This window comes from Helianthus annuus, chromosome 3 (assembly GCF_002127325.2).
Source record: "Helianthus annuus cultivar XRQ/B chromosome 3, HanXRQr2.0-SUNRISE, whole genome shotgun sequence".
Taxonomy (NCBI): Eukaryota; Viridiplantae; Streptophyta; class Magnoliopsida; order Asterales; family Asteraceae; genus Helianthus; species Helianthus annuus.
The window spans coordinates 174,389,471-174,405,314 of NC_035435.2; the positions used below are offsets into that span (position 1 = coordinate 174,389,471).

Here is a 15,844-nt window from a genome sequence, read left to right on the forward strand (position 1 = left end):
ACATGAAGATCTGGAAATCGAACATGAAATCGACGGGAAACGACGACGGCTGCAACATCGATCATCCTCATCTGCCTCCTTTGTGATACAGCTGCAACATCGATCTTCCTCATAGAGAAAGGGGTTTGGGAGAAGAGAAAGGGACAATACGTTTACAGATGTGGGGTTTTAAAAAGATGTGAGATAATCAAACACTCTTTTTATTACACTCTGCAGACATTTGGTCCACCTCTTCTCGTGCAAACGTTTGCAGATGTCGTCCGCAAACTGCAGACCTTTTACATCTGGAAAAACAAACACCATCTTAGTGATATTCACTCTGTTATTTATGTGTTTTATGGCTGAAATTGTGGTCTTTATGATCTTGTACACTTTGTAGGGAAAATGAACTTTGTAGCCGAACCTCACCCTATGTATATATATTTAAAAGTCAAAACCCATCCTGACTCTACTTAAAAAAACCTCATACATCCGACTTTTCATCTCTATCTTTATTTTACTCACAAACAATTACTTTTCTTTTCTAATTGAGTAAACTGCCATTTTGGTCCCTGTGGTTTGGGCAGTCTTGCCATTTTAGTCCAAATTTCAAACTTTTTAAATCTGGGTCCCTGTGGTTTGCATTTTGTTGCCATTTTAGTCCAAATCTCAAAAACTCTCTTTTTTGACTGTTACAACATGCTTTTTTTGTCTTTTTGTGCAGGGGTAGTTTTGTCCAAGTACTTTTCATTAAAAAAATTCTTAATTAAAAAACTCAAATAAATACCCTATCTGAGATCATCTTCAACCTCCCAAATAAAACCCGAACCAGAGATCATCTTCAACCCCAAAAATAAAACCCTAACCCACAGACAAAACTCATCTCAGTCACAGCCTGGTTTGACCATTCAATTCTCCCCCAAAATGTATATCTCAACCACCTCTGCATCATCATCTAGGGTTTCACTCCCGTTCAAATGCCGTTCAAATTCAGGCGCCACCACCACGTCTTCATCACTATCACCGCCGTCTCGGGCCCCGAAACCACCACCGTTACCGGAAAAAAACAAGAAGAAACAGAAAATTAAAAGAAAAGTAATAGATTGTCTGAATATGTGATAAGTGGAGGTGTGTTGCCGGACTGAACTCATCTCCGACGTCTGCCGCCGCCGGTGAGCGGCGGCGCTGCCGCCTGCTATCGACGGTGCACCACCGGCTCTGTCTCTCTTTCCCTCTTATTCTCTAGTCTGGTGTTTGTGTGAGAAAGGTTATAATGAGGGGCGGCAGACGTCGGAGATGAGTTCAGTCCGGTAACACACCTCCACTTATCACATATTCAGACAATCTATTACTTTTTTTTTTTCTGTTTCTTCTTGTTTTTTTCCGGTAACGGTGGTGGTTTCGGGGGCCGAGACGGCGGTGATAGTGATGGAGACGTGGTGGTGGCGCCGGAATTTGAACGGCATTTGAACGGGAGTGAAACCCTAGATGATGATGCAGAGGTGGTTGAGATAGACATTTTGGGGGAGAATTGAATGGTCAAACCGGGCTGTAACTGAGTTTTATCTGTGGGTTAGGGTTTTATTTTGGGGTTGAAGATGATCTCTAGTTAGGGTTTTATTTGAGAGGTTGAAGATGATCTCTGATAGGGTATTTTTTTGAGTTTTTTAATTAAAATTTTTTAATGAAAAGTACTTGGACAAAACTACCCCTACATAAAAAGACAAAAAAAAAACATGTTGGAACAGTAAAAAATGAGAGTTTTTGAGATTTGGACTAAAATGGCAACAAAATGCAAACCACGGGGACCCAGATTTAAAAAGTTTGAAATTTGGACTAAAATGACAAAACTGCCCAAACCACAGGGACCAAAATGGCAGTTTACTCTTTTTAATTAAAAAAATGTTTTAATGAAAAGTATTTGGACAAAACTACCTCTGCACAAAAAGACAAAAAAAACATGTTGGAACAGTAAAAAATGAGAGTTTTTGAGATTTGGATTAAAATGGCAACAAAATGCAAACCACATGACCCAAATTTAAAAAATTTGAAATTTGGACTAAAATGGCAAAACTGCTCAAACCACAAGGACCAAAATGACAGTTTACTTTTTCTAATTTTTACACTCACAATAAAATATAGGAGGTTGTATATGAACCTCAATATATATATAAAGGTTTACTTTATTTTCTTTATAAATTTTTTCTATTATAGAAAATTGTATTATTTAGTTGTTTCTTTTAATTTTCCCTCTATATTATATAGAATGTATGGATATAAAGGGTTCAATATAGCTTTTTTTTAACGGAAAGTACTCTTAGCTAATATGAAGATACCGTCCTTTTTACCATCTTCGTATAATATTCATTGACATTGGTGTAGCATCATCCCTCCGTTATTTTTTGTAGTGCACATGTGTGTATTCAGTTTTTTTATTTGAAATCATATATAAAAACTTGTTACATTTCTTTAGATTCAACATATAAGCTCAACTTATGTTCTAGTGGAGGTGTGACTAATCTGTATAATTAGCAGTGATTATGATAGAGCCATATCCAAAAGTCGATCCCATAATTGATGTTTCCTATTAGTTCATGCGCATTATCAATTAAATAAACACCAATTTAACAGTTGATTTTTGGATGTATGACTGAATTTACACTTCTTGTAGCTTAAAAAAATGTTTATATTACCTCAAAACCCTCATTTATAATTAGCTCTTAATTTTCCCGGTCGCAAAACGAATTATCATTACTTATGTGACCTGACCTAACTCGAAGTGAAAATTTGGATGTCGAGATAAGAGACATTTAAGCACCGATAAAAATTCAATCCTTGCGAAAGAAAGATATTAAATCCGCCACTGACCATAGTGGAGGAGTTAAGCTTATGGCTTATAATTTCAACCAATGTAACTCAATATACATGCTTTGCACCAGAAAAACTACTTTTTAAAATGTACTATGAAACTAGTGGGAGACTTTGCAGGAGACTTTCACATTATAAGTATCCTTAGATTTTCAAAAACAACACAAAAACAAAATGAAAACAAAACTTTCAACCCTTCTATTCCTTGGAGTATTCCTGTCTGGAATACTCCTCCCCGCGCCAGTTGCATCCCAAAAGTGCAACTGTGCTCGAGGCCTATGTTGTAGCCAATACGGTTATTGTGGCACTGGCAATGCTTATTGTGGAAAAGGATGTCGAGGCGGCCCGTGTTCTCAACCAGCCCCTCAAAATAATGCCGATGTTTCTCGTATAGTGACGCAAGCGTTTTTTAACGGTATATTTTCCACGGCTGCAGGCAATTGTCCTGGGAGACGTTTTTACACGCAAGATGCGTTTCTCAGAGTCATCAGGGACTATCAACAGTTTGGTAGAACTGGTTCGTTCGACGATTCAAAGCGCGAAATTGCAGCTTTCTTTGCTCATGTTACACATGAGACAGGACGTAAGTTGATTTTTTTAATGTACAATACTTGTTATTAAAGAACGTGACATACATTTAACTACTAAGTCAGTGTTAATTTTTACTAGAGTTAACTGTCATTTTCGTCCCTGTGGTTTGATGGAAAATAAAAAAAAATTGTGTCAGTTCCGTCCTCAACATTTTTAAAATGTGTCACTTCAATCCAAAAAGATAACGTGCCGTTAGAAATGTTGAGGACGGAACTGGCGCAAGGCGTTATCTTTTTTTACTGAAGTGACACGTTTGAAAAATGTTGAGGACGAAACGGGCGCAATTTTTATTTTTTTTACTGAAGTGGCATTTTCCACCAAACCAGAGGGACAAAATCGCAGTTAAGTCGTTTTACTAAGTCGGTGTTAATTTAGTTTGACAATTTGGTCAAAATATGCTACTAATTTTGACTTTTAATGTATGCATAGACTTGTGTTACATAGAAGAGATAGATGGTCATTCAAAAAACTATTGTGATAAAAGCAACACCCAATATCCATGCAACCCTAGGAAAAGTTACCATGGGAGAGGCCCAATTCAACTCTCATGGAACTACAACTACGGTTCGGCGGGAGAGAGCCTAGGGTTCGACGGGCTCAACAACCCAGAGATCGTGGCTACAGACCCAGTGGTTTCATTCAAGACCGCGTTGTGGTTTTGGATGGAAAATGTTCATTGGGATTTTGCTTCTGGTAAAGGGTTTGGAGCTACCATCCGGGCTATCAATGGGGGGGAATGTGACGGTGGGAATAGAGCCGCAATGAACTCGCGTGTCAAGTACTACACCGATTACTGTAGGCAATTTGGTGTCCCGACGGGTAATAATCTTATGTGCTAGACGCCTAGACCTTGATATATGAAAGATGTCTCGTGCGTCTAGCTAATTACCTATAGAGTATTTGGTCACGTGTTATGAGTTCAAGTAATAGTTTGGTATGGAATAATTGTTCTCATGGTGGCAAATGTTGTACTTTTATAATTGTCTTAATGAAGGTTAATTAGTAGTATCTAATTGTTGTATTAAATCCGAAACCTTTAACAAAAATCACACAACATGTATTCTCAAGCACGAAATCACTTTATTATTATTGCATAATTCCACTTATAGTTAGAAGCACACTAAAATCACGAAATCACCTTTTTATTTTTCTACAATTAGAGCAAGCAAGCTAACTCAACTACCATATAGAGCCCGAAGCCCTCGGATGTCGTCTAAAGTTATTACTCTTGATTCTCCTGGGCTAATAGTACCATACATTACTGCATTTGGATATTGGCTATGACCAAGTCCAAGTAGGTGCCCTATTTCGTGTAACGCCACAGTCTCAATATCAAAAGCATTTGAGGACCCTCCCACCGCCCAATGGTCATCCGCATCGAAGTGGAGCCTTCCATCATTAGGGGCAAAACCATGGGCCATCACTCCACCAGGCCCGTCGAATGTGGCCCCATCTCCATGGTCGTAACGTGCAAAACTAATCTTTAGGTCAGCGCTTTGAGGAGTTGTAGCTCTTGAAAATGTGAAATATTGAGAAGTAGTAGCCCATCTACTAAAAGCTCTTGTGATAGGAGGCACGAATCGGGTGGGGAAGCGTGATCCAAAACCATAAGTTAGATGCCTTTTTCCGTTGGGCCATTTTGGTCTATTTGGAAAGAACCGATAGTGAGGGACGTTATATAAAGTTTGATCACTATGTCGATGAGTTTCCTTATCGGGAAATCCACAACGAGGCAAGACCATCATGGACAGCGTGGCTTCATCAAGCACTCCAGTGGCATTGAGACGGTAATAGGCTTGGTACGATTTGATAGCCGCCTCAAGCTCCTCATCGAAATAATCTTCTTTCGGATTTGTGACATTAGAGTTGGTTTGGTAGTTTAGGTATCCAAAATGACTAAGATAAAGTTTAAGACCACTCAAGCCTTTTACTTTGTCACCCTTTTGACACCCTTTCAAGTTTTTAAGAAACCCAAAAGGTGATGGATTTGTGGTGTTATCCAATAACTTATTTTCTTGCAATTGAGAGTATTGAAAAGATGAAAATAAAGGTAGAACAAAAGAAAAAAGAAAGAAAATACATGAAAAGGAAAATGAGAGAATAGACACCATTATTACAAATATAGAAACAAGTTTACAAGCTTAGTAAACTCTATTTATGTGGATTTCCTCAAACCTTTGTTTATCTGATTTTAAATCTACCAAATTAGATGGGTATTTCCATGACGTTAACACCAAGTTGAGCTAAATTGAAACGTGTTAATCTTATTAATTAATACAAGCATAAGATACATTTCCTAACATTAGTCTTGTGCAACATGAAATTATAATTAAAAAGTTATAAATGTGGTTAACTTAAAACTAGAATAAAAACGCATCGACTAACCAAATTTCATTATTTGAATTTATTACGCGTCGCATAATACTATTTTATTTATAAATTCATGCTATATCTTAATTAATAGAGATTCCCTTGGTCCTATTAATAAAAAGAACATAACACATAAAAATACCACACAAACCTAGTTCAATCTGAAGGTACCAATCTTGCAAAAACAATAACAATCCATGATAGACATTATTTACCATCACTTTTATGCTAGAAGTCCCTAAGACTATTTTCTATGGGTGCACTTTAAAGAGCCCATAGAATGACCCGGCATCGCTCTTCCAAATGGCCGCACTAGAGGACAGAGCTAGATCCGTGGCAAAGGAGAGAGAGGGAGGGATGAGAGAGGGATTAAGCAGCCATACGAAGGCCAGTCAGGACGCGAGTCTCTCAATAGCGATGGAGAAGATCTAGGTTGTCTTCCATAATTAATAAAAAGGCACCTTACATATACATATGATTTATGTAAGGCAAAGCTTCTTAATCCTATGTTATATATTATTTGCTACATAATCATTACATAATATTAATATTAATGTTTACAAAAGTAGTAACTTTATACAATAGTAACAAGCAAGTTACTCAATTTTTTCCCTTTAAAGTCACTTAACTTTTATTGATTCATTGACTATTTTAATCCTATGTAAAATTTTTGAACATAGAAAAATCTAAAAATTAAGCCAGATGAATAAAACATGTATGAATATTATTACCTACTACAAGTTAATTGAAAAAAAGAAAAGAAATTATCACCTATTAAAATTAAAACTAATATTTATACATGTTCCATTTGCCCAACTTAATTTTTATAAAAAATGAACATTTACTTAAAAAATTACATAGGAAGAACAAAAACTTTGAATGATTTTAGTAAATTTTTATAAAAAATGAACATTTATCTAAAAATTACATAGGAAGAACGAAAAACTTTGAATGATTTTAGTAGAACACTTAAAAACTTGGTCAGGGCCGTCCCTGAGAATCGCGAAGAATTTTTAGGCCCTGTGCGAGTTGAAAATATGGGCCATACATATAAACTTATTTGTATAAAATCAGTAATAGGACGATGGTTGTAATAACTATAAACATAAAAAATAGCAAAATGATCTATGTTAAATAGTTAAACGAATAATGAGGTTCTCCATTTGTATTCAACTAATGAATAAGTTGCCAGGGTCCGACGACAATTTGCATATCTCAAAGTCCACGGTTAGCAACCAAAATTCTAATATGCACATCATATGTTTCAATCAAAATATAGGATCTGAGTGTTACCTAAAAAATCGGTATAATTATGAGCACACTTAGTTTCAGAATGGTTTATCAGTTGTCACAAATCCTCACAATTATCCATGTTCATAGAAAGAATACACATCTCAAATTAGCATTAATTAAAACAATAAATCCAAGTTTTATGTTACAAATAAATTAATATACCTGAATTAATTTTAACACCCTCTAGACAAGCAAAAGTTAACTAACACTTAAATATTTCCCGCAAAAAGAAGTGTGATATGTATAAACATATTCAACTTAGTTTGATTACACGGACTTTTCACAAATAAATAAATAAACCTATAAACTATATATTGAGTTCTACTTGGTTTATATTGTAAATGGTTATATAAAAAATGAGAAACTAAAAAAACTTACAAATTCAAACAAGAAAACATGTACACCCTTTTTATGTAAATAGTTACATAGAAAAGTAATTACACATTTAAACAAGAAAATATGTAAAATTTATTATGTAAATGGTTAAATGAGAAACTAAAGACTACAAAATAAGTTTTATGGGCCTTTCACCTTGTTAATAATATAAGTTGAATCAGCCCCTTGAGGCCCAAACAGAACATGGAGCAACTGAAGAAAAATAAATGTTGGTGCATATTCGGTGACAACAGCTTAATAGTTTGATTATTTAGTCTTTGGATATTTTGTATTGGGCTTATCTTATTAGTTAGGGAGTTTATTTGTTGTAATGGGCTTTGAAAATGGCCTAGCCCAGTAGGAAGCCCAGTTCACAAACATGTGGTATATAAACATGTTTTGTGATTAGTGTTTTAGTAGTTAGAAGAGTTAGAGAATTCTAGAGAGAGAAAGTTTAGAGAGAAAGAGAATTCGAAATTTAGGGTTCTTAGACAAGATCACAGATAGTGGCTATGAGGTTGTGAGGTTTTGAATTGATTGTAAAACTTCTAGTTTGGATAATCAATAAAAGACCCGTCTGACAGTGAATTCTGTTTTCTACTCATTTCTGTAACAAATCTGATCTAGAGGATTCCGCACTCTATGTTAGACATACAATTATGTGATGATCCATACGAACAAGGGGACCTACAATAAAAAAGAATAAAACAATGTTAGTAGGTTTCGAACTCGGAACGACCATGTACATATACAAGTGTTGTTTCCATTCGGACAAAGTGGAATCCTTATTCTTTTGTTCTACAATAGGCTTATATAGAATAAAGATATATTTGGGCCCTGTGCGGTGTTTGGGCCCTGTGCGGTGGCACCTCCGGCACATGCCCAAAGCCGACTCTGAACTTGGTTACTATTAGTTGAAGTCGTTTTATTAAGAAAACAAATTAAGAATTAAGAAAAAAAGATTTTAAAAATAATTTTAAATAGTAAATTAAGAGTAATCAGTTGAGTAGGTAAACATATTCATCAATTTCAAGATATCTTTGAATGTTTTCTCACAACATCTACTGTAATAAAAGAAACCAAGTTTTGGACACATGTCATTCATAAAAGGTATTCTCAAATCTATATCTATCTTATTTTAACTAAATAAATAAATAATAAATTAATATTAAATCTTATCATACTTTAATAAAATATTATCATCAAATCTAAATTGTTAATTTAATACATTTTTAAACAAATACCTCTTTTTCCTACTTATCTTATATTAAATATATAAATAATAAATTAATATTAAATGTTATTCTAATTTATTAAAAGTATAATTTTTTTATTAATTGGTATACAAAATTATATTTATTCAACTCGTGTAAAACGCGAGATTTTTTAAAATATAACTTTTTTTATTATTTACTATACAAAGTTACATTTATATAACACGTGTAATACACGAAGTTTTTAAAGATATAACTTTTTATCATTTGCTATGTAAAATTAGATTTATTTAACACGTGTAATATACGGGGTTTTTAAGGATACAAGTTTTTTTATTATTTGATAGATTTTCAACCCGACTATACACGGGTTTTTAAAGATACGACGTTTTTAGTATTTAATATACAAAATTACATTTATTTAATATGTGTAATACACATGGTTTTTAAAGATATAACTTTTTTTAGATCTATTCAACACGTGTAACATACGGGGGTTTTAAGGATGTAATATTTTTATTATTTGGTAGATTTATGCAACACGATTATACACGGGTTTTCTAAAGATACGACGTTTTTAGTATTTAGTATACAAAATTACATTTATTTAATCTGTGTAATACACAGGGTTTTTAAAGATATAACTATTTTTTATTATTTGATATATAAAATTACATTTATTTAACCCGTAGAATATACGGGGTTCATAAAGATATAACTTTTTATTATTTAATATATAAAATTACATTTATTCAACCCGTGTAATACACGGGGTTCTAACCTAGTATCCAACATATAAAACACTGTGATAACAAGAAAATGAAAGAATATGCAAGAATGTTTTTATGGTTGTTGTGGCAATTGGGAGTTTTAAGAAGATGAGCAGAAATCTGACGTGACACCTGACTAGACATGGGCGTTTCAAGATTTTGGGTTGTACGTCCGTCTTAGCACACAAGCAAGAGACGCCTTGTTATTACACGAGATATATCAACATCCTTGATAAAAACTCGAAGACAGAAAAAGAACAAACATGCAAACAAACAAACAAACAAACAGTTTTATGGCAAGACAGTGACTATGGAGAACAGAACAGTTACATCAGAAGATGTAATCTGGCAAAACCAGAGGAAATTTAGCAACTTCAACCTCAAAGGGGCCTCCTTTTGGATCTGCCAATCTACAAACAGATTATACAAACATATCACAAGTCTATATATAAACAAATGTTAAAAAAAAAAAAGATATGATGAGCATAACACAGCTCACCTGCCCGGGATAAACGTGAAAGAACCCTCGATCGATCCAGGTGCAGCATGACAAGGTGTGCAACTTTCGTAAACGAACTCTTTCTTCCCTGGACGTAACAATGGAAACTGTAGAAACGCAAACAAACAATCCGTAAGCAGCTTCTGGTGCATAACCAAACTTTGCTTTCTTAAAACTACATAGCTTTTTCAAGATTTTTAGAATGGCAAATTGGAAAATAATAATTCCATCTTTCTGAAATTGGCCGATAATAATCCCAAGTCAATTATTAGCCAATAATAATCCGACCTCTTCCAATTTTTATGTAAAATAGTCCGCCGTTAAAATAGCTTAACGGAGTTGAGTGTTTTTCCAAATTACAAACCTATGTTTTAGGGCTTTTGATAGAACGAGGATACGAGTCGATTGATGTAAAACTTACCTCGAAATACTGCCCTCAACCCACGAAAACGGTGCTTCAATTCGGGTGTTTAACTTCCAATTAACAAAATTCAAGCCATTTCGAACACAATTTCGAGGTAAGTTTTACATCAATCGACTCGTATCCTCGTTCTGATCAAAAGCCCTAAAACATAGGTTTGTGATTCGGAAAAACACTTAACTCCGTAACTCCGTTAAGCTTATTTTAACGGCAGACTATTTTACAAAAATGGACGAGGTCGGATTATTATTGGCTAATAACTGACTTAGGATTATTATCGGCCAATTTCAGAAAGATGGGATTATTATTTTCCAATTTGCCTTTTAGAATTGAGATAGAATGATATACCTGGCCTATCACCGCTTCACCATTGACGTCATCCACAACGTTATCATTGGATTTGATAATCCAATGCCTCCAGTACAGCTGGCACGATTCAAAGGACATACCGTGGACAAAACATCCCTCGGGTTTAAGCGACATACGGATCGAGTATGCAAACATATATTTCTCAGCTTCTTGCATAAGGTCACTGAATTCAGGTACAAATACAGCAGACGCTCGAACCTGTAACAATATAAGCGACCTATTATATCTTAAACTCGAAACATTGTATAAGCAATTATAATTTAACTACACCTGAACACCGCATGTTGTAGCTACAGAACACAGCGGAGGTTCTTCGGGGAACAAACTGATGCTTCGAAGATTTCCTTCCTCACGTAACTTTATAATCCCGTTTTCGAGGCGGCGGGCATGTTCTTCCAACCATAACAGCATAGCATCTTGCTGCGACCCGCTTCTTGAATCATGCACCGTAGTTATTAACTCATTTGGTACACACGGCATCATTTCTCGTCTTGTTATAAGATTCTTGGTGCCAACGTAGAGTTGACCAGCCTCACAATCAAGAAAAAACATCTTCTCGGTGTAATCGGAAACCGCCGTTACGATATAGTTAGGTCTGGTCGATTTAAGTAGGCGTGCCATCTCTCTCGTCTCTTTGATTATACCGTTTAGTGGCAACAAGTAAACGTTAACAAGATAGTTGTAGTAAGAGTAACCTCCGATCAACCCACATAGATTTCTTGATGCTGTTGTGTTTGATACATCACTGCACAGTTCTTGACCGTCACAAAAGCGATAAAGAACTCGAGTAGGAAGAGGTAGTTTGACTTTCAAAGACTTTTCTAACTCGTTTAGTTCAGCTTCAGATGCACCCTTACGAAGAGTGGGTAACGCCTCCGGGAAATTACCGCTCAACCAGTTTTTGATTCGGTCCCAAACGTTTTTCACTCGTAGAACTAAAGGCCATGGGTACATACTGTATGCTTCTCTCCATGCTCCGTAAGCAGCCTGGAATGTAGAAAGAGAGCAAGAAAATAAGCTTAATGATCGTATCATAGGCATAAATTATTAGTGTTAAATTATTAATCTCGGTGATATATTGGTTCCATCGGTCATATCGGGCCTCTAGTAAATATTGGTGTCAAATATCGGTCTGTATATCGGTACCAATATTGTCGGCGAAATTGACCGACACATCACCGATATTTGACCGATACAACCGATATATCACCGATATTTGGCCAATATATCACTGAATTATTAGTGTTAAATTGCTATATATATAAATTCTTCATTATATTAAAATTACCGATATCCTCCCATCGATATCTCACCGAGGTAACCTATAATATCGGTCCTTGACCGATATCCAATATTTAACCGCATTAACGGCATAGTTATTATCTATACTATTATTGTTATCTGGTTTGGTTCATTTATGCTCTATAAGCTTCATATGAGTGAACCAAACCAGATAAAAACAATAGCATATCGTTGACTGCTTGAGCGAAACAAAGAAGACGAAAAAAAAAAAACCTTTTACAAGTTGAAAAGAAGTGTTTGGATGAAGATTATCATACACCAGATTACCATAATCAGTTTTAAAGACAGACAAAAAGTGATTATGATTCTAAATTTCAAATTATTTCTAATTATTCAAGATTAAAACATTCTGATCTGAAAGAGCAGGTACTATCAGTGAAAAAACTAAGCATTCACATAAACCCTAATAATTTACCTAAATGCAATTAATTACCCCTAAATCCACAACTTCAGTCAACTAATTATCTAAAAATCACTTCTAAATCCAGTTTTTCTTCATTTTCCCCATCAAATCTCAACGCTAATCCTCTCCATTTCCGAAATCAATATCCAAATCGTTATGAATTTGAAAACTAGGGCTCGAAACAGTTTTTCGAAACCCTAATCGCAATAATAATAATAACAAAAGGTGAAGAAATGAAGAATGAATTGACCTTAAAAGAAGCAGAGGGATTGCCGAGAGGATCAACAGGCGAAGAGAGACCGAGTTGTTGAGAACAGAAAAGTGACCAGAGAGAGTCATCGGAGGCCCAACCTTTGAAGCGTTTGCTGACGCATGCGACAGCTGCAGCCTCACAAGGGGTGAGTTTGGAGACGATGATGTGAAAGGCTAAGGCGCTGATGGAATCTAGCCCGATTGGTGGTTTAGAGGACATTGTTATCGATCAGAAGGGATTCAGGTGTCGATGATGAGAACAACAGACGGAAGGATAAGTTGAAGTGGGATAGTGACTCGATGGGGGGTAGTGACACGCACACGTGCCACTTGGATGCTTGTTCGGCTTACAAGTCTACCCAAATTTATTATGTTGCTTCATATCCCACATCAAAAAATAAAAAAAAAATATCCCACATCAAAAAATAAAAAAAAGTAAAGTGCAATTTTACCTCTTGAAGTTTAGGGTGATTGGCATATTTACCCCCTCTAACGAAATAATTACAATTTTATTCTCTAACGTTTGCTGTTATGTCGCAACCTTACCCCCAGCTTCAAATTTGTTGACTTTTTTGTTGACTATAATTTGAAATTACTATAATGCCCTTCAATTATTATTAATAACCTTTTGGTCAAAAAAAATTAAAAAAAAATAGAATCCTTTCTTCTCCACTTCCAAAATAGCAGATATGTTATGTTCCATTCACCCCTTTCTTCTCCAATTATTATTAATAACCTTTTGGATTTGATTGTGTGTGTAATTAACAGATCTGTTATGTCCCAGTCTCCGTTCACCCCTTTCTTCTCCAAACCCAAAATCTGAAACCCTAACCCTAACTCTACTGAATCGCCAAATTATCATCCGATTTCGGTTCCAAAATCTCAGTGCGGTGACAGTGCGGTGGTGGTGAGTAAGTGGAGAAAAACGATTGATGATGGAGGTGACAGTGCGGTGGTGCGGTGGAAGGAGAACGGAGGTGAAGGTGGATAGTAGATGCGATGATGTTGATATGAAGGTGGTGATGATGTTACGCAGCAGCAGAGGAGGTTGACGGTGACCAGAGGTTAGTGATGGTGTAGTGATAAGTGATGAAGGACGGTGGGTGATGGTTCTGTCGGAATGTGTTGATGTAGATGGAGATGGTGTTCGATGTCGGAGGTGATGCACGGTGGTTGTTCAGAGGTGGTTGGAGAAGAAAATGGTTGCCGGAGGTGTTAATACAGTGATCGGAGATGGAGTTGCCGGAGCAATGATCTTTGTAAGAAATGGAAATGGATGAAAGAACTCAAAGCTTCATAACTCTAACTGAACTGGTCCCTTTAGGTTTAGTCACTGTAAGAATTTCCTAAGTTGTCCTCTTGTAAATTCTGTAAACTGAACACGTATGGTACCAGTTCCAACTTCTGTTTTGCAGGTTGTATTATTGATAATGATATGTCCATTTAACATCATGTATATTGCAAGCCAGTTCTTTCTTATAGTGAACCTATGGCACTATGTTTGTGCACCTCTTTATAAGGTCACCTTCCCTGAATGGCAAATTATTTTAAGATTGTTGTGAAATTAGGGAGATCATTGAATGGCAAATTATTTTATGGGTGGCTGGAGGTGGTTGAGGGTGGTGGTTGGAGGTGGCAGTGGTGGTTGTGATGGTGAATGGCGGTGGCAGTGGTGGCAGGGGGTAATATCACAGAGTGAACAAAACACATGGGGTAATATGAAAGGGCATTATAGTCATTTCAAGTTATAGTCAACAGATTAGTCAACAAATTTGAGGTCGGGGGTAAGGTTGCAACATAACAGCAAACAGTGGGGGGTAAAATTGCAATTATTTCCTTAGGGGGGTAAGGGTGCCAATGACCCTAACCTCAGGGGGTAAAATTACAGTTTACTCAATAAAAAATAAAGATAATAAAAGATTTTGGTCCAATAATCTAAAATTTGAAGAGTGTAGATTAGTTAAAATAACTTATATTTATTTACTTTATCTTTCTACATGCAAGACACATGTCAATTTCTCTTATCAATTTAAATATAACTTTTTCATACGACATTTTTTTAAATTCTCCATAATAACAAGCGTTTTTTATCTTTAATATGGGTATGATAGGAAAATTTACAAGTTTTGTCATTTATCTTTATACCACTTTTCAGGTGGTGTCCTTTTTAACGAATGTTGACAGGCAGTGTCCTTTACTAGATATTTTGTTGCAAGTTTAGTCCTTACACCCAACCCGGTTAAAAAACTCTGTTAATTGTTGGGTGTAAAGGACTAAACTTGCAACAAAATACCTTGGTAAAGGACTAAACTTGCAACAAAATACCTAGTAAAGGACACCGCCTGTCAACAATTAACAGGGTTTTTTAACTGGGTTGGGTGTAAAGGACTAAACTTACAACAAAATACCTGGTAAAGGACACCGCCTGTCAACATTCGTTAAAAAGGACATCGCCTGAAAAGTGGTATAAAGATAAAGGACAAAACTTGTAATTTTTCTGGTATGATATTGCAATATAAAAACAAAATAAAAAAAACATTTTTACTTGGTTTTTTTGTACTGTGTTAAAGGTTTAGATCATTGTATCTTTTAACTAGGTTTTGTTCATTACGTTTTTACTATGAAATCTATACATTGTGTTATTATCAAAACTTATAACACAATGTTAATTTGGGTTCGGACCACTGCGTTTTTATCAAAAGTTATAACACAATTTATGACACAATACAGATGGTTTTATATTTGGTTACTCTATATATTGTGTAATAGGTTCTGATCATTGTGTTTATTCTGTTGTCCATTATGTTTTAATCTGTTGTCCATTGTGTATTAGTATGTTGTCTATTGTATTTTAGTGTGTTGTCCATTGTGTATTTTATTTGCTCTAACTAATTGTGTCTTTTATATGTCGCCGCCAGTTGTGCTTTTAGTTTACTTTCCATTGTGTTTTTAGTTTCATACACATTGTGTTTTACGTTATGTCTATTCTGTCTTTTATCTGTTATCATCGACTGTGTTTTTTATCTACTTTGCATTGTGTTTTACGTTGAGTCCATTGTGTCTGTTGTCATTGATTGTGTTTTAAGTCTGCTTTCCATTGTGTTTTTAATTTGATATTGATTGTGTTTTATGTGTCCA

At 35.3% G+C, this 15,844-nt stretch overlaps 3 protein-coding genes across 3 annotated transcripts; 1 reads left to right on the plus strand and 2 right to left on the minus strand.

The window, feature by feature from the left end:
* The first annotated feature begins 3,009 nt into the window (after window positions 1–3,009).
* LOC110932648 (endochitinase EP3) lies at window positions 3,010–4,446 on the plus strand. Its single transcript, XM_022175969.2, has 2 exons — window positions 3,010–3,430; window positions 3,868–4,446. The coding sequence occupies exons 1-2, from the start codon at window positions 3,022–3,024 to the stop codon at window positions 4,275–4,277; spliced, it is 819 nt and encodes a 272-aa protein (XP_022031661.2). The 5' UTR covers window positions 3,010–3,021; the 3' UTR covers window positions 4,278–4,446.
* A 167-nt stretch (window positions 4,447–4,613) lies between these two features.
* LOC110932649 (metalloendoproteinase 3-MMP) lies at window positions 4,614–5,549 on the minus strand. The gene has a single exon (XM_022175970.1). The coding sequence runs from the start codon at window positions 5,547–5,549 to the stop codon at window positions 4,614–4,616; it is 936 nt and encodes a 311-aa protein (XP_022031662.1).
* Window positions 5,550–9,571: 4,022 nt separating this feature from the next.
* Window positions 9,572–13,044, minus strand: LOC110931014 (F-box protein SKIP16). Its single transcript, XM_022174408.2, has 5 exons — window positions 12,705–13,044; window positions 11,020–11,736; window positions 10,729–10,947; window positions 9,960–10,066; window positions 9,572–9,870 (listed from the first exon to the last, which is right to left on the minus strand). The coding sequence occupies exons 1-5, from the start codon at window positions 12,924–12,926 to the stop codon at window positions 9,792–9,794; spliced, it is 1,344 nt and encodes a 447-aa protein (XP_022030100.1). The 5' UTR covers window positions 12,927–13,044; the 3' UTR covers window positions 9,572–9,791.
* Between the last annotated feature and the right edge of the window lie 2,800 nt (window positions 13,045–15,844).